The sequence below is a fragment of the Oxyura jamaicensis genome, chromosome 4, assembly GCF_011077185.1.
Source record: "Oxyura jamaicensis isolate SHBP4307 breed ruddy duck chromosome 4, BPBGC_Ojam_1.0, whole genome shotgun sequence".
In the NCBI taxonomy this organism is placed as follows: Eukaryota; Metazoa; Chordata; class Aves; order Anseriformes; family Anatidae; genus Oxyura; species Oxyura jamaicensis.
This window is the reverse complement of record NC_048896.1, coordinates 20,761,329-20,788,448: the sequence shown is the minus strand read 5'-3', so window position 1 is coordinate 20,788,448 and position 27,120 is coordinate 20,761,329. Positions and strand designations below refer to the sequence as shown.

At 46.4% G+C, this 27,120-nt stretch overlaps 1 protein-coding gene across 6 annotated transcripts; it reads right to left on the bottom strand.

The window, feature by feature from the left end:
- Positions 1-1,253: 1,253 nt before the first annotated feature.
- On the bottom strand, positions 1,254-26,146 carry TMEM255A (transmembrane protein 255A). Of its 6 annotated transcripts, XM_035323472.1 has the most exons (10): positions 26,005-26,081; positions 25,484-25,548; positions 19,799-19,941; positions 16,934-16,996; positions 11,689-11,778; positions 9,830-9,892; positions 8,761-8,849; positions 6,530-6,692; positions 5,084-5,227; positions 1,254-1,722 (listed from the first exon to the last, which is right to left on the bottom strand). In XM_035323472.1, exons 2-10 carry the CDS (start codon positions 25,524-25,526, stop codon positions 1,564-1,566), a joined length of 957 nt encoding a protein of 318 aa, XP_035179363.1. In that variant the 5' UTR covers positions 25,527-25,548; positions 26,005-26,081; the 3' UTR covers positions 1,254-1,563. The 6 variants fall into 6 exon arrangements, with proteins under 6 accessions (XP_035179363.1, XP_035179362.1, XP_035179361.1 ...); XM_035323471.1 differs by lacking the exon at positions 25,484-25,548 and having other exon boundaries at positions 6,530-6,689; positions 26,005-26,146; XM_035323470.1 differs by lacking the exon at positions 25,484-25,548 and having other exon boundaries at positions 26,005-26,145.
- Between the last annotated feature and the right edge of the window lie 974 nt (positions 26,147-27,120).

Below are 27,120 nucleotides of genomic sequence, written 5' to 3'. Positions count from 1 at the left end.
TCTTTTAGCTTAAAAGCAGAGAGATGCTACAGTTTAAAGTCTAGCTGTTGTTTTCTTTCCCTAGCATGTATACCACTTCCAGATTCTGCATGCAAGATTTAACTTTCTGGTACCTTTCTGTCTGCATCAAATTGAAGGTCATGTAGATGACTTAGGAATAGGATCAACAATTTGGTGCAAAGGAAATCAAATCTTTAGGAAATAAAGAATAAAATGTCAATACCTTATTTTTTACCTCTGAAGCAAGCAGTTGAGAATGCTCAGGTTGAGCAGCTCGGATCTAAAAGCTGTCATCTGAACTCACTTCCTGGAGTAGAACCACACTTTACAGGACATGGTATCACATAACAAAGCTGACCTTCTTTTGTTATGCAGGATGCATGCAAAATTTCTTGGAATCTAGATCAATCAGCACAGTCATCAGCCAAAGATTAAATGAAAGTCACGACAATAATTGTAAATTCCTATCAGCTTCATCCTATATTACATGGTGTTGAATTTTATCCATGTGAGACTTACATCTCGGAGAATTAGTAGTGGAAATTCCTTATGTGCAGCCTGTAATACAGCGACTAAAACAATGCTTACTTAGAGTGCTGATTGAACCCATTAAAAAAGTTAAAATTACAAGCTTAAAAAAATCCCAACCAAACAGAAGGAAAAACAAAACAAAACAAAAACAAACAAACAAAAACAACAGTTTTCACCGCATTATTTCAGTGACTTGTGGATAGTTCCTGATGATCTTTTTACGAATACAAGGAAGATTTAGGCAGTGCAACCACCCAAACTGTTTGATTTCAGCACTACATACACAAAATTCAGAGACAGACAACTGCATTTCACCTTTTATTTTAAGAAGTAACCCAAAATAAACCAGCTAATAAAGGTTTTTAAAGTTTTTCCTGTCAAAAAAAAAAAACAATATTCCAGTTGTTCTGCTAGACAAATATGAAAATACCCTATGAAATTACCTCTGTTCATTAGTTTTAGTGTTAAGAGACGCTGTCATGGCTCCTCACGAGGATTTCCATTACATAGACTGTAATCAACAAGTGACATGAGCTAGGCTCTGTGGCCCCACAAAATGCCAACAACTAGAGACCAAAGGCCAAACAAAACAAGCATCAAGCTGAGCTGTCTGCAAGCACCCTCACCTCTCACCTTGAACAGAAAGATATTTTTGGGCAGCTGTTGGTCCTGGCTACTCTTACTTCAGCTTGGATCAGGATGGAGTAAGGCAGACCAGAATCTAGCATGTGTGTTATATCACTTTATTAAAAACCAAGGACTTTATGAACCTCACTGGAAAACGAGGAGGCTGGAATTTAGGTCCCCTGCTACTCACCACCACTGCAAAACATCCGCAATGCATCCCCTTCCTCACACGCCATTGATAAACCTCTGAAATAAGTCTTGCATGAAATAACAGTCTGATCAACTAGTCATATTTGCAGTCATCTTCTGTTTCTATCCTCCTGCTTCCTCCCACAGTAAAATATAAATACAAAATGTTCACAATTATTTCAATGGCAAGTATTTTTTTCTTCTCTCCCACATTCTTTATGGTGTATAAGGTGGTGGCTTTTCAAAAGGTGGAAAATATGGTGGGGAGTAACGAGGAGGTGCATTGGAAGACCACATATAGCTGGGAGAAGGTGACACTGACTGGGGGTCATCAGAAAGGCCAGAAGGAGTAGAGGCTGGAAACACGCTGGAATGCTGCGGGGAAAAAGCAAGAAAGCTGTAACATTTCCAAATAAAGGACAATGGTAAAATAAGATTTCATTACCGAGCAGTGTAAGATTAATATTTCAAGACTCAATTCTGCAAAGCATGTGTACGCACAAGTAAGCTTTCAAATAACTCGTTGCACTCGAGGCATTTAAGAATTTCTCTCTCGTCACTGTGTACCTGCTTGCGTTTCACATAGCCTGGACAACTGCAAACTGATTAGTCTGTTTCACATCTTGCATTTCATACACCAGCCAGTGGCAACAAAGAAGCTAGAGATCATTTCTTCTTGTACTACTTTTATCACTAATTAAAAAAGAAAAAAGCAACCAAAAAAAAATGGCAATAAGATAATTAAATCCTTCAGTAAGTACAAAGCTTCAAAAGGTTTTACACAGAAAATTTGTGTGCCTGAAAATTAGCTTCTGCTCTCCAAAATACCTTTGTTATCAAAAACACCTTAAGCCTAAAGTCATATGATTTTGGCACTGTGAGAGACCTGTGAACACGCTGCATTCTGTCCACAAATAGGCCAGACAAATTAACTCTGAATAGGTAATGAAATACTGTCACTTACACTGGCTCCTGGGCCACCAATACACTGTATCTTTATCCATGGCAATCACATTCCCAAGCTGCACCTTGTGTTACCATTTGCCACCTGGCCCATCCTAAGGAGGCACATGTAGGGCAGCCTGGGGAAGGGACGGGGTCACACTATCAGCACACTGTGCTTCTGAAATGGAGCACGTTCCTGCTTTGATAATGAGCAGCAAGTGCCCTCAGGCTGGCTTATCCCTTGGGCTGCGGGCAGGCACTGCTCACCCAGAACCAGTGTGACAAAAGGTGTGCAAGGAGGGGATTTGTACGGGATCAGCAACGGAGCAGGGCACTCACTCTGCAAGGCTGAGCTGCAGACAACATTCAGGGTCAGATTTTATCCTGGTGGGAGCAAAGATGACTGACTGTGGGGATAGTAAATTGTTTTCAAACAGCTTCTTTTTTTTTTTTTTCTCTTTTTTAAATGCTTACTTACTAAATTACTTACCTAAAACTGACCTGTGACTATTGAGTGGATATATAACCCATGAAAGCCCAGCTTGGTCATCTAGCTGGCCACAGAAAGCCATACAGCTCATTCTCATTTTAAATAACACAGCAGCCCCCATCAGTGGCAGCACCCAGCCTGCAGAGCCACTTATTTGGAAGGACACTGCTGCAGCAGCACAGCATGGACACCATTAAGCAAAGGCAGCCTTGGGTTTCAAATACTACAAAGCATCTGAGTGCTGCTGCCTGGCAACAGCCTGAGGCTTTGCGGAGAGCTGCCTTGCAGCTGCAGAGCCAGCCTGGCTTGCTCCGGCTTCAGGCAGCAGCCCAGTTTTATTAACGACGCCAGCACTAATACCTCTCTTTCGAAAGGGGATAAGAGGCAGAACATGCTGCTGCTGCTGGGGTGAAATGAACCATTCACCTGCGTACTCTTGCAGAAGGCAAAATGTTGCAGGACTGAGATGTGCTCAGCTAATTGTCCCCTGGCCACCACACCATGCAAAGGAAGGAAAAACATACATGCTGCCACCCCCACCAGAACAGTTTCCTCCTGCCCAGTTCCCATCTCAAAGGCTTTGTCACCACAAAGAGCCCGCTCTCCTGGGGGATGTCCCTTCCCATGGTGCGTACTAGTAACTGCCAACATCCATCAGCAAAAACCAGAGCACCAGTTCTGCTGTCTTACATTGTGTGGGAAAGTAAAGATGCTGCAGGGGCACAAACTTCCCTACAGACTTTGAAGTGGCATTTTTTTCTTTTTCTTTTCCTAGGGAAAGATGTCACTTACACTGGGAAGTACTGACCTAGCCAATTTTGGCACCAGAACTTTTGCAGCCTTTGAGAGGGCGTTGAGGAGCAAGGTTGGGCATGCTCCATATGCTACAGAACTGCCGGGGAGAAGGTATCAGTGTGGTAAAGACACTGCTCAGATCAGAAAAGATAAAGAGCCTCCAAAACCTCAGCTCATGCTTTCACACAGTCTCTCACATTTCCTCAGGGACAAGAAAGGCTCACACTTAGAACTTCGTCTGAAAGCAAGACTTGGCTATTTAAATTTAGATTTCCTTAATTTACAACTGGCTTTTGTTGGCCAGCTCCTAAACTAACACCTGTGGTATCACAGCAGTGAGAAACAAGGGCTTTCATCTGCTGGCTGAGATGTAAATGCTAGGAGAGCCCCAGCAGAACTTCTAGTTGAAAAGCAGAGCAAATCAACCGATGCTGAGCTCGCTGCTCTTACAGTGGCAGTACAGACAAGCACAGAGTTAAACAGTACTTATTATCAGCTGAGTGTCTGTCAAATAGACTTCACAGAAGAGCTTGTTTAGGTATATGCTGAGGTTGGCATCTCTGTAACGGGAAAAAGTTATACAAGACTGCTGAGTGTCCCAGGTTGTGCTTATCTCAAAAAATAAGTCACAAATCTGTATACGTAAGTCCTAGAATTTCTGATGTTCAAATATCTCTAAGAAATTCCAACAACAGTGTTGTCCAGTGGCACTAGTAGTAAAAACAGAAAGGTTTGGATGCAAGGCACATTTACTGCATGGGTCTGATGGGGAAGATTGTGGCCACATCTCTTAGCTGACATCTAAGAAATTGAGCTCTTGTTAATTAAAAAAAGTCTCCAGCCATGATGGTTGCCAAGAAAATGTATGATGTTAAATTAACATCACCGCTCTGGTAATATCCACCTGAAAGAAGAGCTGATGTGGAAATGTCCTTATCTGCTTCAACAAATGAAAATGGATGCTGACAGCAAGGTCAAGTGAAATCACAGGTCCGTAACTCAGAAGAGACAGGGACTGCAGCAGCAGTGGTGTTTGCAGGGACTGCTCTTAGACCAGCTGAAGCGTGTGGGAAAAACAGAAGAGGTTTTCAGTTGGTATACGAGGTGTTCAAAGAGCTCATTTCCAAAAGCTCATCTGTTTCTCTCGGGCACAGCAGCCGGCCTAATAAAAACTATCACCTGAACATCTTGCTTTGCCTCTATCCTCAGAGCATCGCAGATGCCAGAGGCAATGCCTATTTTTAATGTGGCCTCTGCTGGTAAATGACAGGGGAAGCAGGCAGCACATCCTGTTGCCTTCTCTTCAAGGAGAAGCTTTCAGGAAAACCTTGTCTTAGTCAGAGTGCTGCCAAAGAGCAGTGGCTAGTAGGAAAGGCCTGGTGTTCTCTGTATGAACAGGAAAATTAAACTGTGTAAATGACAGGAAGACAGGCCTCTAGAGTCCTGCAGACTGGGCTATATTTAACTTTCTAGCTAAACAAGGAAACATCCTGTAATGTTCTGTACCTGAAAGTCATACGCGGAGTAGGGAGGCAGGTGAGGAGTGCTGTGGTAGTAGGTGTTGTAAGATGTCACCTGTGGCCTCGAGTAATAGGACACCGTAGGATGTGCATTTTCAACTGTGCAGTTCAGCGTAGGGAGGGAAGGAGTCTGTTAAAACAAAGAGAAAATCTCAGCTGCTAACCAGGGCATCTTCAGAGTCACCAAAAACTGACAGCTGAATGAAAACAGAAATGATGTAAAGGAGCAAAGTGTCTCCCTAAAGCTCAATTCTGCTGAATCAGCAGCTAGCAATCCAGTTCCCTCTTAGGCAGCAGGCAAGTCCTGAGGTCATTTCATTCTTTACCAATCCATTGTTTCCTTTAGATTCCCCAGAACAACCCTGGCAATAGCCCAGTGCATGCTAGTACTCAAGGTGACTGCTGAGACTATTTCTCCTATTTGTGAAGATGCAAAGTGTTAATTTTGATTACTCTATTATTCAGTGCATTTTGCGATCAGCATATTTCAAATCCTCTTGTGCTGCTGTTCACAGACACTTCCATACATCTTTTTGCAGTGGTTTACAGGCTGTCTGCTGTGGGTCAAATCTCAAAAGACTGTAACTGGGAAATGTCTCTCAAGATTTGTTTGGGAAGATTTTAGTAGGTCTGAAAACAGAGTAGGAAAGTTCAAAATTCTGAAATAAGGCACCCCTGGCAAAGGGCCCAAGATTTGTTTGTAAGAAAAATATATTGCCAAGACAAAAAATGCTCTTTTCTGTGTGTCTCATTTTGTATTATTCCAAATGAGTCACAAGAGACTGAAAAAAGAAATATATATGTATCAAATGTTCAGTATTCCCCATTGATTTGTTCTCGGCAGAACAAAACTGTACGGGACATGACAAGCAGCCTGGTTGAGTGGGGTACTTCAAAGCTTGTGCTGCCAGAACAGCATTTTTTTCCACTCTCTGAAGTTTGCACTCTCTTGCCTGGCTTTGGTCCTAAGCTCACCTTCTCAGATTTTGCACCATCAAGAAACTAGATGGAAAGTTTTGTCCTAGCAGGGCTGTGTAAATATTCTGTAAACCTCAGAACTCTACTATTGCTATAAAATCAACAATTTGAGAGCAACGACCACGCATTTCCTTATAGAAGGTCAGTGCTATGAAAAGAAAGATCAGTTTTAAAGAAAAAGTTCGTTTTTATTCATCCTGGTATTGCCAACACTTCCGAGAAGGTTCCTTTTGAAAATAAAGTCCCTATTTCTTTTCATCTTTTCTAATTGTGTTCAGGCTGTGACACCAGATCAGAAAAGTTAATCATTTTCACTTTCTCCTTAGAATTATTTAATGTTCTTCTTCCTGGCCTGGTTGCAGTGATGCATAATCATTTGCACTGAAACATCAGTTCCAAGCTTATTTTAAAAAGGCAATTTGTCTGATTTGCACAGAAATTGGTACCACCTTACCATGTCTTTAAAGCCTCCAAGTATTGCTGCTGTAATGATCCCTAGGAATAGCCCCACTATGTTCAAAATTGTTGCCGACCAAAGCAAGTGGTAAAGGTGGATGATGTCCTGGCAGCTGCTGACATCAATGTATTCATAGTAGCCTCCAGAAATCTCTACTCTGCTGGATTAGGAAAAAAAAAATCCCACAATAAAACATTAATGATTAAAAAAATGCACCACACAATAAAACCTAAGCTCTTTACTGGGCAGTTAAACACATTCTGCAATTTAATGATTGCCTGGACCTAACCACCTAGATGGGAGTGAGGGTAAAGCCTGCTAGAACCCATTCTTGTGGCATCTGAGATCTCCCTGCACGATACTGGCAGCAGAGATGGCCTGATACGTTGTGAAACAAGCAAGTCCTGCAAGACCTACTAATATCAAAATGCCCTTGAGTCTGAACCTGCCTCTTATTTCCATCAACTGAAATCTCCAGAGCCAGCCCTTCATGCTGGTGGCTTCCCAAGGACATAACAGTCCTGGAATCAGTAGGGAAACCAGCCTTCCCCTATTACTCACTTCCAGTTTCTTCTTTTCCTTTTCCTTGTTGTAGTGGGCCACTGCAGAAGGGATTGCAATGAGGAGATAATTTCAAGCAGAATTGAGGCAGAGGTTAACCACTGGCCTTGGCTGTGAAGTGCTGTGTGTTAGCCAGAACAACCTCAACTAGAGAAAGCCTTTAACAACACAACCTGTACTTACTGCTTGTACAAGCTTGTTCCTATGGAGATGCATAAGAGCATAATGCTCTCAGTGATCCCTGTTACACCATCAAGAACATTCAGCACTATACAGACTTTAAAGAATACTATAATGACGTGAAGAACCATGAAGCTGCTGAATCTCACCAGGGATGGCAACCCTGTACAGCATTCAACATGAAGGGGCTCATATAATACTGCTGCATCCATCATTCCTGGCATCACAAAGGATGTAAAATTGCCTCGCTTTTTCAGTAATTCCCATCCTTTACACAATAAACGTGCTAGCCAGCCTTTAGTGTCCGTGCCTTTCTTACTGAGATCCCAAAAGAACCAGCATCTCCACAGTGCAATGCACTTATGGGGCACCAAGCAAGATTAAGATTGTAACAACTGGTACAAAAAAAGGGAAAATGAGTCTAAGGCAGAACCCTGAACCAGCCTGGCTGGGGAAAAAAAATAAAACAAAAAAACCACCCATTAATGCAGAACAGTTACAAATTTTTCTGTTCCAGTCACTTCTAGGTGTATCATTCCCTTCAGTTAGTAAAAAGCAATCATGTTCTTTAAATGCTCACATATAGCAATGTATTACAGAGACCAGGGATTACCCTCCCCGGCATGCCAAGCCACCCTCTTCCAACAGCATCTTTTGATCTCCCTCCACAGTCAATGATTTACGTGGGGGGCAGATCAACTAAGTATGATGAGAAACATTAACCCTGAAACAGCCCTAGGCAAGAGCCAGCACTAAGAAAATCATTTTCTTCTCTGCTGACACACACTAGACACCCCAATAGATGTAAGAACTTCATGCTCCACGGTTAGCTTAGGCACAGCAGCCAGATCAAACAATGGTGTGATCACTGTGTGATGGTGCTCTATTGCTAACCACCCCACTGACTCAGCCTTGCACACTGCTGGTGCGCTTTCCACTCTTGTAACCATATAAGATATTTGCTGGCCAAAGAGGGTGCTGATTTATGAACATGCAGGTGGCACTAGTTTGAGAACTCTCCTCCCTGTTACTAGGGTGCGAAACAAAACAGCGAGGAAGGTGAAGAAGAACAGTGTCACAGTCTTTATCTACTAAAGTGAAATAAAACCCAATGAACAAGTGGTACCCACAGGTGTCAGGACAAAGGACACTCAACAATGGAAAAAAAGGGGAAGGCACCAGGAATGGAAGTAACAGGACATTACACCCATAATGGGAAATAACACCCATTTTTCCAGCTGGACTGGCGTGGGGTATACTTAAATGTAGCTGGCGTAGATTTAGTATACTTCATACACCCCTTCACTCTCTTTCTGACTGGGAGTCCTTATGGGAAGTAATCACAGCTTCAGTTCCCTTCCCACAACATCTGTCATTAACCAAAACTTTGCTCCTGCCTTATCCTTCAGACACCTGCAAAACAGCATGACCACTGCTCACTTTGCCCACGACAGGAATGGTTGTTTTTTTTTTTTTAGCTTACTCACTTCCCACAGTTGTACAGGTCACAACAGAAGCAGGTGTTGGTTTTTATTTTCGGTGTGCAGGGTGCACGGCGTTGTGGATGACAGACTGCCTGTGTGAATCCACAAGAAATACATAAGGCACATGACGATACAATCACCAAACACAATTTCCACTGCCACTTGGCCTGCTCTACATGTAGGTTTTGCATTGATCCCAATATGAGCCCCAGGCAGATTTTTCTTCCCTTATCTTGCAGCACAGCTCTCACAAAGTAGGCAGAGTGGAATAAAGACACACGTGACTAGAACAGACCAGGCTTTCCTTTCACCATGGGGAAGTCACAGATAAGCATGCGTCTGCATAGGAAGGGGGTTGTGCAACTCTTGCAAAGACATAAGACCCTGCTGAATTAACACTCTTCCCCAGATGGCAATGTAGTGCAAAGAATTGTCAAGAGGCTGACACTGAGGGAAAGATTCCTGTATTGGCAAATAACTGAGCAAAGAGGTTAATTGGCTGCCTGTGGGTGCTAACACCTAAGTTTACATGGATGGTCTTTGGGCTGAAAAGAGAATGGACACCACCAATGCCACTGGGTAGCACTTAATTTGCACCACCAGCAGGCATTTTTATGTGGAATGTAGTGGTTATTCACAACTGCTCAGACACCTGGGAGGAAATCTTAGAGGAAAAGAAGCCAAGGCTGTCCCATACACACTGTCACTGTGTGGCAGGAACACCCGTCCCCAGCAGGCTTCTCTCTGGAGAAGACATGAGCAGAGGTGCAGAGGAAGGTACATTTTGTTCACATCCACAGAAATTACTGCTGTCTGGACTCTTAATCCACACCCTATTCCTGTAATGAATGTGCAGCTGAAGATCTAAAGAAACCAGTGTATTTTCCTCTCACCTCCTCCTTTCTAACTACTTCTCCACTAGCACAGCACCAAACATGGAGAAAGGCATTCCTGGCCTTCCAGCTGCTCCACAGAGCTCCAAAGATCACAGCAGCAGCCTGACAGGAGGCTTCTCCACCTGCAAGACAAAGCCACCCCTGCAAGGAAACAGCGCAGCCACAGCTGTTCTCACCTCTGGTGGCGTGGTGCTCTTGGAGTAGTACTGGCATCGTCCCGCATACAGTGGCCGCAGGTCCTGCCGATGGAAAAGCACCAGAATTAGCACCACATTAAAACCAAAATCTGCTGTCCAGCTGGGCTGTGGAAGGAGCCCCAACCCCCCCGAGTCCCAGATAGCTTTTAGCTCTGGTCCTTTGAGACACATATCTGTGGCAGCTAATGTGGGAGCAGCGGGCTCTTAAGCCAGCCTCACCTGGGTGAGAGCAGCCCCCCTGAGCTGAATTATTCATTCCTCATTTCCCCAAACCCATCCCAGGGACACCTGACACGTGTCCAAGAGTTCTTCATGCTGAATCATAACGCTGCCTTTCTGGGCTCCTGAGTGAATGGTGGGAAAGGATAACGGGTGGTTCAGCCTGCAAACCTGTTAACGCCTCACTTAGGGACAGCCTGCTTCCCAGCCAAACCCGCAGAGAAAGCAATGCCAAATTTCCCGTCGGGGCAGGGAGGATGGTGGCAGCTCCTTTGCCTTGTGCATGCTGGCTGATGTGCTGTAGGGACAAACCCATGCCCAGGACCCTCCCTGTGGGCAGCTGGGCCTGCTCTCCGGGTGACACCCAGTGCACACAGTGGCAGGGCCACAGTGGGAACGCTATGTCCTCGGGCGGCAGGAGCACATCTCCAGCCAGACAGTGACATTCTTGCATGGTTAGGGGAGGTCGAAAGCACGCCTGTTAATCAAAAGACAGAAACCAGAGCCCTCATCACCCCAGCCACGTGGCCCCTGCCGCAGACGCGCAGGCATCTTGGCGGCTGGCAGGACCAAGTGCCAGCTCATGTCATCACCCAGCCCACGAGGTCAGCGCCCCAAATCACGCAGCTGGCCTGTGGGCTCAGGCTCCAGAGGCTCCAGAGGCTCTATCAAAGCTTCATGAGCCCCTGAGAGGGGGGCAGAGGTGGTCAAGAGTTGTTCATCACATCCCGACAAACTGAGACTATCTTGCTCTGCCAGCAAATCCTGCCATCCCAGTGTCTCTCTACCACTTGGATGTTCAGAGGCAGAAAGGGGAGTCTGCGTTACAAGGCAGAATGAAGAGCCAGCTGACACGTGGAGTTTCCATTTCATGGTAACTGTGACAGTCTGAAATCGCTTCCCACTCCGATTGCAAATAAATTCTAAGCTTGTCTTTTTAATCTCATTTTGCCAAAAATTAAAACCAAACAAAAACAAAATCAAAGTTGCAGGAAAAAAATCAATTTGTAGTTATAAATTTCGATTTAAAACTTCAAATGAAATCACGTGTTTTTGTTTTTTTTGCTTGTTTGTTTGTTTGTTTTATATCCCTAACAGCTGAAGCTTTTGCATGTCCTGCTGTACTAGTGATTGGTCATGCCAGCAGCAGCTCATATTGGTTTTTAAGTCATCAAATGGAAACTTAGAGCCCAGTGAGTGCTTCCTGTTTGTACCGCACCCCCTCAATGAGCTTCATATCAAATTGCTTCCCTCTACTAGAACATACACAATCAGCATTAGGAACAACCACTACAAGCATGTAAAATAAGACTGATGCTACTGCTCGTATATTATCACTTGGCACTAGCTGTAATTCACATTATTCACATATACAAATCAGGCTCAGTAAGCACACAAAGCACAAAAGAACTAAAGGAAAGTTTCCAGGTCTTAATGTGCGTTTCAAAATACTTTTTGTAAAGCCAACACGTTTTTCTAAATTTTGCAATTTAAACCAGCATTCAGCAACTGACGTGTATTTACAGAGCTTGATGCAGTCTGATGTGGCGTGTGGACACATCACCTCTTTTCCTCGAGTAAAAGGACGGCAGGCCCCGTGTTTTCCTGGAAGCACTTACTATGTGTCTAGCAGCAAAGACACCATCTACTATGGCACAGCAGAACGCAGCAATGACGCCAAAGCTGATGAAGACGATCGATGCAACCAGCTGAGAAAGGAAAACAAAGTAAAGTATGATCTGCCTAGCCACAATCAAACGCTTTGTGCCCTCTCCACAAGAATACAGAAACCACAGTCAATAAACCCTCGAGCAATTGATGACCCAAACATTTGCCCAGGCTGCACAGACTGGTCTCATTGAAGTCAATGGGATGTGTGTCTCAGAGGAGAGCCTGTTCTCATGCAGAGGTAGAGGCAACACAGCAGGAGCAGCAGTGCTGTGCCAGACAGGTTCTCTGGGGACATGATATTGTAATGCAAGTTCTTCCATGACTCCAAAGTGCTAAACTTAGGCTGGGGATACACCTCCTCTTCTGGCTGCTGTTGTCCTTAACTCTTCCCTGCAGAGAAAGGATGGATTTCTTCTCTTCCACCCCAAAGAGCTGCATGCAAGGTGCTCCTGTGAACACCCCTCACACCATTTCAGCCCACAGTGGCTTCTGCTGAAGCCAGCAAAGGTCACAGGACCTCAATGACTGTGTTGGCTTGCACAACAAATGACTGAGGGCTGCAATTTCTTCAGCTGGCAAGGAGAGGTGTGTGCACTGCCTCTGTACCCTGTGTCAGGTGAGTGCCAGAACAGCCCCTCTGGCTTGGAGGGGCTGTAAGGAGTCAGCCACGGCCATGTTGCACCCCATGTTTTGCTGGGATGGAGAGACACCAAACAGGGAGACCACCAAAAGCAGGGGGGCACCAAGGGACACGACAAGCATTTTGTCAGTATTAGCATTTGCCCTTGTTGTGGTTTAACCCGGCTGGCAGCTAAACACCACACAGCCATTTGCTCACCCTCCCCCCTCCCTCTCTGGGATGGGGGAGAGAAACGGGAAAGTGAAGCCTGTGAGTTGAGATAAAGACAGTTTATTAAGATAGAAAATAATAATAATAATAATATGTACAAATAAGTGATGCACAATGCAATTGCTCACCACCCGCTGACCGATGCCCAGCCCAACCCCGAGCAGCCGGCCCCCCACCCCGGCTAGCCACCCTTATATATTGTTCAGCATGACATCAGATGGTATGGAATACCCCTTTGGCCAGTTTGGGTCAGCTGTCCTGGGTCTGTCCCCTCCCAGCTCCTGCTGCACCCCCAGCCTGCCCGCTGGCAGGACAGAGAGAGAAGCTGAAAAGTCCTTGGCTTAGTGTTAGCATTGCTCTGCAGCAATTAAAACATCAGCATGTTATCAGCACTCTTCTCATCCTAATCCAAAACATAGCACCCTACCAGCTAGTAAGAGGAAAAATAACTGTCCTAACTGAAACCAGGACAGCCCTCCAGGGCAGCCTCCCCGACAGGTTCACACACTTGGGAATGGCAGCACTTCCATTTAAAGAACTGAAAGCCTTTGTGAGTTTTTCCTCAGTGGTTTTCACTCCAGTGGTTGTAGTCTTCAAGTACTGCTTGATAAAAGCAGCTTCTCCACAAGTACAGAGGTGATTCTGGTAATTAGGAGCTCTGAACAACATAAAAAATGATTAATAATACACATGCAAAAATAACAACTAGCCTAGCCAGCACTGACAAATACCTCAGGTCTCTGGGCATGGATGAGGATGTTTGTTTTAAAGCCTAGCTGTTAAGTAATACTTAACTTGAAAAACTCAGTTCTTGGCACTGCTTAAGGAGACAGTTCTTGGGAGGACAAACCAAAGCCCTTGACAAACACAAGGCAGCAAGGATCCTATATGTATTTTTTAAGTATCTTGGAATTTTCAGGTAAGTCATACTGGTTTTATTCTGTGAAAGCAGTGCCAACAAAGAGCAGACATCCGTAATTTTCTCCCACTGCTGCAGCCTCTCCAGCCAGTCATTTGCTGATCCTGAAGGAAGAGGAGTCATTTCTCTATCTCAAACACCTTTTCTCTCTCCTGGAGTCTGCAGCGGTTTTCAGGGAGACCACAAAAATCCCTGAAGGCCTGAGGGCAGGCAGGGTGCCCCCTCCCTGCCCAAGCTGGAAAACAGCCACCACCCAAGAACCTGAACAGAACAAGACGATGTGGAATCCACAGGTGGTGATACATCTCTCTATCCCTATATTTTTTTCATTTATTTGGAATGTATGTGCTTTTACCAAGCCTCTAATAATTCCTCAGCAAATTATCAGTAAAAGTTTAACCTTGCTGAAACCCTGAAAGATTCCTATTGTCTTGTCCTCCAATCCAGACTTTCAAACAATCCTATCTCTTCCCCAGCCAAATGGGATGAGACATCATCCGGGACACACGAGCAAGCTTCCAAGACTTGCACTGCCCCATTGCAAAGAGAAACTGTGGTGGGAGGTAGAGCAGACTAATATCAATCCAATTGCTGTAAAAAAAAGGTCACTGTCACCAGTAACAAGCTGCTGCTGGAATTAGATGCCCCCATGAGCCTGCCGATGGTAGCAAGCGACAAGTTTTCCAGGGTCAGGACCCCGTTTCTGTTTGCTGTAAACACCAGCAATTCCTCCCCACTTGGACCCGCTCCATCTCCACAGCTGGAGCACAACTTGGACCACCACTTACAATGGTCACACTCCTCTGCCCTAACCAGTGAGAGCACAAAATGGGGGAAACCACAGCTTCGTACAATCTCAGTGGAAGGAATGTTTTTTATGGCTTAGGTTATTCTGTACTAAGTTTCCCTCTGTACTTTCCTTCATTGTATGCACACACAAAGGAAGATGTTCTCCCTAAAAAGCACAAGCACTGGAGATGGGAAGTAAGCCAAAACCTAAGTATATACAATTGGGTTATTTGTCTACTCTTGCAGACAGGAGCTGCTAACATGGTTATTTCAAATGACACAAGGTTAATGATGAGACTTTTGTAACAACCCCACTAGGATCTGAGGATCTGGTGTCAGAAATGGGCTTGCTAACTTTACATACCCCCAATTTCCTCTCTGAGCTGGAGAAAAAGAAGCCTGAAAATAAACACTGAGAATTTATGAGAAAGATAATAAAATGGCATATTAAAGTATAAAAGGGCATTTTTAAAATCTCATGGTTTTCAACTAATCTTATCATTTTTCAATAACATTTTTGACTCAGGGTTGACAATAGTGTTACTATAACAAGAAAAACATATTGGCTCTTCAGGTAGCTGCCACTGATGTCAGTTACATGGAGCTGAACTTGGACAAGAAAGGACAAACTGGTTTTGGATAAGGTAGGAACTATAAAATAGGAGCTTTCTGGTCTGAAGTCTCCTTCAGGCCACATCCCAGCAATATGCAGGCTGCAAAGCTGCTGGCAACTCCTTTTGCATGGCATGGGTGACTGTCAGAAAGCTACACAAAATGCTGACTCCTCTCTCAAAAACCACTGTCCCTGAGGAACGAGCTCTGCTGAAAGCTCTCCCTCACTCTGACAAGCCAGAGGAGCAGCCACACAGCAGGGAAGCCAGTGTGCCAAGGTGGGAGAAATGAGAGCCATCTACTTCTGCCAGCAGGCGGGACAGAATTAAGTTTCAGGTTAGTTCTCCCTTTGGCCAAGTTGGCACACTCGACTCCTTGTGCCCCCCCAGCCAGCTCATGGGGAGATACATGCACAGGAACACGGCTATAAAAGTTGCTTTTAGCTTGTCCTGCCCTCCCTGAGGAGAGACTGAGTAACGAGCAATGCAGACAGCCTTCTAGTAAATTAGGACACCAAGAAAGCCCATAAAAAAATAAAACCATCTTGCACTGCCAGTGATATTAAGGAAACACGTAATGGGCTCAAGTGTGCTGTAAAAGTAAGCGCCCCTGGGTAAAGAGGAAACATGAGTAAAGTATGGGGACAATGAGTGGCAGCAACCCCGTCTCCTCTGCAGTCATTAGCCTGCAAACCGAGGTGGCAGTGATGCAATCCTTGCAAAGCTGGGTCATGCATGCTTTTTAGGACACAAAATGACAGAATGAGAACAGACACTGGCTACCCACGGCTCTTTGGAATAAACAACCAAGCCAGGTCAGGGCCACGCCATCATTTACGAGCAGCCCTATGAACATGGCATTAGTATAATAAGATGCTTGCTTAACCAGGCTCTGATCTGCTCCTAATACATGATGAGCAAGAGGCTTGGAAAGCTGCAAGGACAGAAGGAGCAGGACATATTGCTCTCACATAGCTGAGGAAAAAACAACAAATAGCCATCAGGAAACCCATCCACACTGAGCCCTGTGGGAAAGGAAGGTTTCCTCTTCTGCGGGGTCTGTCCCACCCGCTCCGTGCTGCCAGGGCTGTGCTCTGGGGGGAGCACGCTGCTTGCAAAGCAAACGGCAGCCCAGCCTCTGACTTACCACAAGCAGGAATTTCTCCAGATCCCCTTCTGCCTTTGTCAGCAGCACATGGTGCTAAGCAAGTCCACAGGCCTCTCTGCAGAGTCAGCTCCATCACTGCAAAAGCAGGCAGTGGTGGTGGGCACGCAGGACAGGCAGCTGCAGCACGGTCCCCCCATGCCACCTCACATGAGGAAGGTTGGAAAGACCTCGCTGCCAGGGCCTGGGGCAGCCATCGGGAGGGACACTGCAGCTGCTGACACCTCCAAGCACCTCCAGGTACAGGTGCGAAGAGAAGGAGGTTGTGAAACAGAGCCTGCAAGACACCCTTAGGGGACATGAGAGACCCAACCAAGACAGGCCTTTCTGCAGGGCCCTCTAGAGGCTTTCACCTCCAGTCTCTGGATTGGCTGTTTCACCACGTGCTTGATCTTCCTCTCTATCCTTTGCTTTGAATAGAAAGCCACCAAAAGCAACTTTTGCAGAGCTTCAAGCCTCTAGGAATTTATTTTAAAAGATCTACTATAACTGTATTGTACCTAAACTATTTCTATTCGTGCCACATACTGTGACAGCTCAAATGAAAAAGCACTGGGAGCGAGTCTATGAAGCACCGAGTATCCTGAAAACGCCAAATACAATTTTGAGCCCTTGAAAAATCCCACTGAGTTCAATGAGACTGTGTGTAGTCACTTTGTGCTTCCTCAAGCATTTTTTTAAATTTAAAAGTATCTGGGTTAACAGCCTTGTTCTCCTGGACTGCCAAGAACTATCCACAGTTCTTAAGAGGCATGCAACTCTAGCCTGGAAGGGTTAGGAAAACCAGTAACACTCTTTACATACAAAATTCAAGTTACTGACACTTTTTTTTTCTTGAAAATCTACAAAGTGAACTTACCATTTGCCTTTTATTTTCTATCAAGTTTGATCCAATTATTCCAAGAAACGACCCAAAACCAAGCTGAAAGACAACATATTGTTAGCATTTAGATCAGGAAGACACCCAACATATTTCACATACAGACAGAGCCCAATTAAATCCAGAAGCAGCAAAAGAACACATTGATGCATGAGCACTCTTCCCTCAGCAAGGGAATCTATGGAGTCTGTCACTAGTTAGAACTGCCAAGTGTATCCCTCATGTGACAATAAAAGGTGACACTAAAAGGTGTGTAAAACCCAAAAGGATGAATTCTGACCTCAATCCCCTCCCTGGTGATGCTGAGAAATGGGTGGTGAACGAAGATGTGCACTGCTGTCTTGGAACAGCCCTGCCAACATTCAGCAGTCCTCAGAAGGAAACCTAGCTGGACATCACTAGCATTTGCAGGACCATGCTCTAGTAACCTCACCAAGGATGCAAGCTATCACTTAAGTTTTCAGCTCAGAGTTCCTTGATGTGAAGCATGAAATAAGGGAGAGCTCACACTCAAGAAGACTCAGCAGTTTCTCTCCACCTGCTACCCCTCCCTCACTTCCAGGGGTGAAGTGTCATCAGCCAGTGTCTTTCTTTCACCAAAAGAGCCCACAGCAGCCCAGCCAACAGAATGAGATTCTCCAGCCAAAGCATATTTTCTTGCTGCTGTAACTGACAACCCTGTTTTTATTTCAGCTCAGTGAAGTCAGTTAGGAGTGCAGTGTCCTACTACCTTTCTCTATAGCCTTAAGGTATTTACCTACACTAAAGAAGTTTCTAGGACTCAGTATGCCTCAACCAAGCTAGAAACAGGGAACTGAGGTCTACAGGGGAAGATCCAGATGTACTTCTGTAAGGGTCATAACTAGAAAGGTCTTTGATCAGTACGTAGCACACGCAACCCCGCTTCTCTTGGACAGCAAAGAGAAATGCTGGGAAGTCCTACAGCTTGTACTCAGCAGGCTACAAATCCATTCAGTAGATGAGGGGGGCAGTAAAGATCTGGATGAGAAAGCTAAATAACTGGCCAGCTCCTAAGGAAGCAACGTAAGGCACAAAACAAGCTGCAGTGGTTCAAGAATGGGTCAAGCAACCTAAAATCAGTATCTTAAGATCCAGGAATGGAAAGGAGTGGTTTAACAAATCCAGTATTAACAAGGAGGGGCATAAGTAGAGATTAGCAGGCAAAAACGTGACAAAAAGTTGGTGTTAAAACTTACCCTGCTAAGCTTAAGCCCTGTAACATTTGGTGCTGGTGCCAAAGGCAGCAAGGAGTGCTGTCTCCAACAGAAGGGGATTAAAGCAGGGCAGCTGACCTAGCTACTGCTTCCCAGCTGTCTGTGCTGCACTCTGAGCTCTCAGAGTGGACCCATATTGGGGTCCAAAGGAACCAGCCACCACGGTGTAAAGCACAGCAGTGAGGGCAGGCACTAAAAGGGAAGAGAGCCAGGGCATGGCTGAACTGCCCCAAACAGATCTGCTGATGTTTCTGGGCTGATCTTTTATTATTTTATTCAGCTTGGGAAAACAAAATCCCCCACCTTTCCCATGTAAGAAGAGTCTTAAAATTCAATTTCAAGCCAGATCATCACCCTTTGACACCTTTCCTCGATGGTTCTCTTTTAAAAAGATCAGGTCTAAAAGCAGAGTTACTTGCATGAGCCAGAAAACTGATTCTAAATCAAAGAGACCAAATGCTGTCTGTAATAATGTTCCACACAAATGGCTGCAAAGGGGCTTTCTTCACTCACAGAAGAGCTTGTCCACAGGGAAGTAAAAACCTCCCAGGGATCAGCAGTGCACGGTAAATAAATCAGATAGCAATAAGGCAAGAACAACTCTCCCCCTAGTAATCTGACCTGGCTTTAAAACTCCAACTTTGTGGCTCCAAACCTAAGCACATAGCACCCTTCAGCTGTTACACCAGAAGCCTCTAGCTCGAGGGCTGCAGTTGTGCTCAGCTCCTAAGAAATGGATTTAGCTGCAGCTCAGTCCTTTTTGTTCTCCTGTACGATCATGCCTCAGACAGACATCAGGACAGCCCAGCACCTGCTTTCCAGCTCATGCTGAACCTCTTTTTGGGCAGCACCACAGAGTGCACACGTGCGGTTCTGTGCCAGGAGGTGCACAATGTACTCTCCCCACATACTTCAGCAGCCAGTTGTACATGTACTGGCAGGAAGGCTGGGCACCAGTGGTCTTCCCTAAATTAAACAATTTGAAGATCATCCTTCCCCATTCTCATTTGTTAATTTAAAAAATAAAAATAAAAAATCGATGAGCTAGCCGCTTAGATATGTATGCTCCCCTGGCAAATTGCCAAAGCTATTGCCAGCATGGTTCTCCATTCAGATTCCCAACCATTAAACACTTCTGCACGTGAACTTTTTGACCATGAGTACATATGAACGGTATTTCGCTTTTGGACTCCATTATCTTTGTAGGTCTCTTTCAGCTGAACTAGTCTATCGTAAAAGCCAGTCTCTCAGCTGTTGTTAGCACCTCTGGTCCTTCTCCTCACTTACGGCTGGGGTTAATCTGGTGCATGCAAACAAAGAAGTTATTGGGTTGCTTTGACTGACGTCACACCTATTTATCTGTCTCACTGTTAGATCAAAAGCATGTAATTACCTCAGCTCAGGGGAAACTGCCACTTGACTGGATGGGATTTTGGCATGGGAATGAGCAGCAGGTGCAAAATAATAATAAAACAAATGAATCAAATGGCAATGAAGTAGCTGAGCATACGTTAATATTCAGGACAAGATCACCCTTTACATTTGCAGCATCACAAGGGACTTTGTAGGCAATAAGTTTTCTAGACCTACCTAGGAGTTCTATACTTACAATAACCCCTGGGTAATAACCTCCAACAGTCACATTTTGGGTTCTTGTTGTAGCAGCTAGGCCCACCGTTAGAATTAATACTGACACAATGAGGAGAGTCACAGTTACGTAGAGGGAATTTCTTTTTCTTCTATTGAACGACCCTAAAAACACACATACACAACAGAATTTGCTAATTCCATCTGGGGATGGTCACAGTATTGCAAAATTCTCCTCCCACCACCAACCACATAACAGTGGATTTCCTTTCTGGTAACATGAGAATATTTTTGGTTTTGGCTGTCTCTTTTCACCTTCACTAACATGCTTTATCAGCTGCTAACTAGGGCATCTAAATTCATATCTGTTTACCATTGCTCGGATATGGATGAAGAGAGCCTTAAGAACTGTAACTTGGCAAAGCTCACCTGGTTACAACAAAGCCTTCCAGTCCCTTCCAGTCTGGGACAATCGAGATAATGAGAAATACTGCCATTAGGTATTCATTTCTTTTCTGATATGTCTGCTTACATCGAGCCAAATATCCATACTCTAAGCCACCTGTTTTGAAGGGGGAAATCTTCACTGTAAACGTATCAGAAGGCATCCACAATTTTCCATATAAATGACACATCACCAGTAACAGCCACTTCTCCTGTGGTATCATCCTCCACTTTCAGCAAGAACCAGGTATTTTTAGATGTTTAAATAATGAATTTGTGGGTTAAGAAAACTCATATACAGCTGCCTAATTTTTTTTTTTAATGTATTTATATATCTCCCAAATGAGCATAAATATAAAATAGTGATCCCATCAGCCAAGAGGAAAGCTGGCTGCCATCTTATGCTCAGCAACATCTTTAGGGGTGTTTGTTCAGTGCGTATTCTGCAACCTTTAAATCACTTTGTGGAACAATCCTTTTGATTTTATTTCATGCATTATGTAAACACAACCCATCATAAGTGAGTAGCTGGCAGGATCATAGGCTGTAATGGTCCCCTGCCTGCCCCGGGGCTGCACCTGCTCCCTGCAGGTGCTGGGTCCACTCCAAATCCCATCCCTGCAGCCCGGGGCTCTCCAAAGCACCCAGGGAGCAGGCGGAGGCATTCCATACACCAGAGGCTCCCACGAGCACCTTGCAAGGTATTTCAAAGCAGGGCTGGAACACACCCCAAGATCAAGGGGCTGCTTCTACCACTGAGCATGTTCCATAGAGAAAACGTCCTGGGTTTGGCTGGGATAGAGTTAACTTTCTACCTAGGAGCTGATGTGGTACTGTGTTTTGGATTTAGGAGGAAAATACCAGCTCCTTAGAAGAAAATTAACTCCATCCCAGCCAAAACCAGGACAAAACCACCCCTGGGAGCCCCCATCTGAGGTGAGCAGGGCACTCTGGCAGCCTGCATGTGGTAGAAAAAACAGCTGCAGAACGGAACAGCTAACTCAACAGGCCGACAGGATTTGGCCAAGCCAAACACCACCGTCCTGCCCAAATTCTCCAAAGGTAAGTGCACTTCAGGCCTCGCAAGGCAGCTTGCTGTCTTGACAATGGATGTTCCAGACCCTAAAGAAGGGCCTGCACCTTCTTCATGGTCTGCAAATATTTGCAGCAAAGCTAAAGAGATCTTCTGTGTTCACCACAACAGCTACATGGACACACATTGGTACAAACCACTTCCTTCCTCTGTAGGGACAGATCTCCCCCTGTCAAGCACAGACCCCACCACCAGCCACAGTACATCCTCACCAAGCTGCTCCATGCTCTGTGGTGGCACAGCCATGATCAGCTCAGGGCTGAACCACCACATCCACAAAAAGCAGATGAGCTCAAAAACATAGCCGAGTCCTGAGCAGGCTTACCACAGGATCATAGACTATCTCGAGTTGGAAGGGACCCATAAGGATCATCAAGTCCAACTCTTACACCGCACAGGTCTATCCAAAAGTTTAGACCACGTGACGAAGTGCATAGCCCAACCTCTTCTTAAATTCAGACAGGCTCAGTGAAGTGACTACTTCACTGGGGAGCCTGTTCCAGTGCATGACCACCCTCTCGGTGAAGAACCTCCTCCTGATGTCCAGTCTAAACTTCCCCTGCCTCAGCTTAACCCTGTTCCCATGGGTCCTATCACTGGTGTTTATGGAGAACAGGTCACCTGCCTCTCCATTCCCCCTCATGAGGAAGTTGTAGACTGCGATGAGGTCCCCCCTCAGCCTCCTCTTCTCCAGGCTGAATAAGTCCAGTGACCTCAGCCACTCTTCATACATCATCCCTTCCAGGCCCTTCGCCATCTTCGTTGCCCTCCTCTGGACACTCTCCAACAGTTTAATGTCCTTTTTGTACTGTGGTGCCCAGAATTGCACATAGTACTTGAGGTGAGGCCACACCAGTACAGATTAGAGCAGGACAATCACCTCCCTTGACTGACTAGCAATGCTGTGCTTGATGCATCCCAGGATACGGTTGGCCCTCCTGGCTGCCAGGGCACACTGCTGGCTCATATTCAACTTGCTGTCAACCACGACCCCCAGATCCCTCTCTGTGGGGCTGCTCTCCAGCGTCTCGTCACCCAGTCTGTACGTATAGCCAGGGTTGGCCCGTCCCAGGTGCAGGACCCGGCTCTTGCTTTTGTTAAACTTCATGCGGCTGGTGATTGCCCAGCTCTCCAATCTGTCCAGATCTCTCTGCAAGGCCTTTCCACCCTCATCCGAGTCCACAACTCCTCCAAGTTTGGTGTCATCGGCAAATTTGCTCAAAACACCTTCTAGTCCTACATCCAAATCAATTATAAAAGCATTGAAGAGGACTGGCCCTAATAATGGAGCCTTGGGGACCCCACTAGTGACCATCCGCCAGCCTGATGTGGCCCCATTTACCACAACCCTCTGAGCCCTGCCCGTCAGCCAATTGCTCACCCATCATATGATGTTTTTGTTAAGTTGTATGCTGGACATTTTGTCCAGTAGGATCCTATGGGAAACTGTATCAAACGTCTTGCTGAAGTCCAAAAAGATCACATCAGCTGCTTTCCCTTGGTCGACTAGATGGGTGATCTTATCATAAAAGGAAATCAAATTTGTTAGGCAGGACCTGCTCTTCATGAACCCATGTTGGCTGGGACCAGTGAGTGCATTGTCCCCCAGGTGCACTTCAGTAACTTCAAGAATGATCTTCTCCATAATTTTACCAGGCACTGACGTGAGACTGACAGCCCTGTAATTGCTAGGGTCTTCTTTCTTACCCTTCTTGAAAATTGGCACAGCATTTGCCAGCTTCCAGTCTACTGGGACCTCTCCAGATTCCCAAGATCATTGAAAAATAATTGAGAGAGGTCCCACGATTACATCAGCCAGCTCTTTAAGCACCCTGGGAAGAATCCCATCCAGACCCGTGGACTTGTATGGCTCCAGGAGGAGCAGCAAATCCCGCACACGTTCAGGGTCGGTTGGGAGTTTGCCATTCCCACCGTCACGGTCCTCCAGCTCAGGGCACCCTGGGTCCCAAAGCCTATCATCAGTGTTGAAGACACTGAGGCGAAGAAGGCATTAAATGTCTCTGCTTTGCCTATGTCATAGGCTGTGAGGAGACCTTCCCCATCAAGTAGCGGACCTGTGTTTTCTTTGGTTCTCCTTTTTCTGTTCACATATCTGAAAAAAACTTTTTTATTGTCTCCCAAAGACATGGCCAGCTTCAACTCTAGTTGGGCTTTGACTACACGAATTTTCTCCATACAAACACGAGCAGCATCCCTGTATTCCTTCCTCGTCGCCTGACTCTCCTTCCAGCAGCCGTAAACTTTCTTTTTTCACCTAAGCTCCAGTAGAAGATCCCTGGTCAGCCAGGCCGGCCTCCTGCCCCACCTGCCTGAATTCCGATATTTTGGAATTGCCTGATCTTGTGCTTCTAGAAGGCAGTACTTAAAGACTGACCAGCACTGATGGATGCAAATGTCTTCAAAAGCGGTTTCCAAGGGGACCTTGCTGACTAGTTTCCTGAACAGCCTGAAGTCTGCTTTCTACATATACAGGGCTGAAATTTTGGTGGCAGTTTTCCTTCTGTCACCATAAATTCTAAACTCAACCACTTCATGGTCACTATGACCGAGACAGCCGCCAATTGCCACATCTCCCACAAGACCCTCCTCTGTATCTCCAACACAAGGAGATAAAAGGCAGGAGGAGTTTGTAGGGAAAAACAGTGTCCGTTTTGACTTGTTAGCATCTCGGGAAGGAAAGCTCTTCTCCTGCTTGTGCCCTTGGGCACAGCTGTAACTGCAATACTGGGACATCACAAGGTCCAAAAGCAAGAGGTCTGACACGTGGTTAGTCAGTTCTTAGCTGGAGTGAATATCTAGACAGGTGCTAGTTCCAAATAAAACACAGATTTCAAATAACCGCTAAAGCATCCCTAAGGCCCAGGCTGGATCTTTTATCAGCACTCTCCTTTTCTTCTCCTAAATCTGCCAAATAAGCTAATAATATAAAATCTAGACTTAAGTGTTTAAAATACATCAAGATACCAAGCCATTCTGAACATACTGCCTCCCAAATACCAGAGCTTGTGCAACGCTCCAGTTCCAATGTCATCCTTTCAATGCAAGCATCACAAAAATGTCGTGAAATACCAAAGCACTGGGACTAAAGGTTCAGCTGAACAAAAAACTTCAGAAAGGGGGGAGCAAGTTGTTACCTTTTACAGAGCTTAGTTTTGAATGGAAGGAGGGAAGAACTTGTCTTGCTTAAACATACAGTAGGTCACCAACCTTCTGATCACCTCTATAGCTTGGCTGGTAAATGAGAAGAGAACAACGATACGTTCCTCACACAGCTTAAACTCATTAGGATTAGGCTGTGTGGGTGTGCAGATGCTCGTGTGCCTTTGAAACAGCCCTGCAGAGCCAGCCTGAATGAGTGCGGGGCATACACATGGAGCTACACACCGGTCCTTCTGCATGTCCCATTACATATCCTTCAAGAAGTCACAATGAAAAATGGCAAAATATGCCATCTTCCTCAAAACCTGAGTATTTTGTAGTAACTTTTCCTCAAGAAAATGTTCTAAAACAAGAAGCTTGAAACATCATATATGCACTTGGAACTTGTTTCACAACCCTGCTCCCCACATTTGCATTTCTCCGTTGTTTCCCAGCTCACAACTGACACACACCAACATGTGACAGAGTGGAGCAAAAGGTTTCCAATCAAAAAATTTCTGAAATCTTCTAAATATTCCTTAATAAGGGGGGGAAGCCAAATAATTCCAGGTCCGAAGAAAAACCACCATAATCCTTTAATTTGAAATCTCAGAGATGGTGTGATCATCTCCACTTCATCTCTGTTCTAGGACACTAATGTCATTGTTCCTTTCTCTGAAAAGCTGCTTTGGTACATGTACATTGATAAAGTGGTTTTGTACTTCCAGAAGGACGCCTGCAGCTGCTTCAGTGGCCCCAGGCTCGTAAACAGCATGCCCGCTAATGGCTGCCCTTGCTAAATCATCCATCAGGACATTAATTTTTGCTGCAAAATTCTCTGGTAGCTCAGCTGTTTTCCTCTTTGCTACTGAACTCGGTGCAGCTTTACCTGCAGGAGAGCAAAGTGAAGCCACGAGCACTGCACAGCTTTGCCATCTCTCCTTTTAAAAGGCAGTAACAGCCTTTTCTCTGTAATTTAACCAGACCAGTATCTGTGATTTATCCAGATACCTCTAAACTTGCCATTTTTAGAGGTATCTTGCAGTGTGAGCATATGAGGCAGCTTCCGTTTAACTCTGAGGCAGATGTAAAGAAATTAGCGCTGCGTATCACCTATTTCTTTCACTGGAACGGCACTCGAAATGTGTTCAGGCTTCACTAAGACCATTTTTACATTAAGCCCCAGAAACGTCCTTAGCACAACAGCCACAAGCCCATCACCAACCGGGGTGTCAGCAGGACGAGCCCCCTACCAAACCAGGGTGGTTTTCTGCAGATTGCTGCAGAAGTTCGGAGTGACAGCTACCTTCATGTGGCCCCGATGTGCTTCCGGCTCCTGCCTCCGGGCACAGCGCCGACTTCTCTCGGCGAGAGAGGGGAGGAGCAGGCAGTGGGGCAGCCCCCAGTAGCCCCTTGCCCCCTGCAGCCCCCGGCCCGCTGCAGCCCCCGGCTGCAGGGGCAGCCCAACATAGCCGCGCCGCGCCGCCCCCGGCCCCGGCCCCGGCCCCGGTCCCGGTCCCGGCCCCGCTTACCCACGGAGTCGGGCAGGGCGATGCCGCCCGGCCGCTGCTGAGTCAGGGCCTGCCGCATGCTGCCCGCCGGGCGCCGGCCCCGGCCGCGGCGCGGGCAGCGGCTCCGCGGCGCCTGCGCGCAGCGGCTGAGGCGGCTGCGGGGCCGGGGGCGGGCCTGGAGCCTGGTGGGGCCTGGCCGGGGCCTCGCAGTGGAGCTACGCGGTTGTTATGGGCTCAGTGCGACGCCCGAAATCCCACCCGGGAGTCCGAGCTCTGAGCTGGGGGACCCCTCGTAGAGCCGGGCTGGTTCGCTGTGGGGCTCGGCTCGGCCCCGTTAGGAGCCCCCCCCCCGAGCCGTGAAATCCCAGTGGCAGCCCCAATATCACCAGATGAGAAGGCGAGGGGCGTTACAGACACACACCGTAATTCCCCTCCAGCATTACAGCTCGTCCCCCCCCAGCCGTTAGCACATTTTGGGGTGCGGTGGGGTGTTTCTGCCCCAGGGGGTAGAAGTGCTGCCCTGTAGCCAAGTCATCCCACAGCGCTTGACACCCTGTGCTCACTGGTGGCACACCACAAAATTCAGGTCTGGGGCTGCCCTGTCTCATCCTCCTTGCTCCCCACATTTCTCCCCTGGTCTCTGCACCCCACCAGCTCCCTACCACCTCAATGCCCTGCTGCTTTGGTGTAGTGGGTTTATGTGACAAGGTTTTGGTAGCAGGGGGCCATAGGGGTGGCTTCTGTGAGAAGGATCTAGAAGCTGCCCCATGTTTGGTAAGGGCCCCACTGCTGACCAGAACTGAGCCAATAAGTGATGTTGTTTGCGCCTCTGTGAGAGCAGATTTAAGACAGGGAAAAAAAACGCTGCACCACACAGCAGCTGGGAGAGTGAGAGGAGTGAGGAACAGCCTTGCAGGCACCAAGGTCAGTGAAGAAGGAGGGGGAGAGGTGCTCCAGGCGCCGGAGCAGAAGTCCCCTGCGGCCTGTGGTGAGGACCATGGTGAAGCAGGATGTCCCCCTGCAGTCCATGGAGTACCACGGTGGAGCAGGGTTCCACGCTGCAGCCCGTGGAGGAGACCACGGTGGAGCAGGTGGCCCTGCACCGACGGAGACTGCGGCCTGTGGAAGACCCCTGCC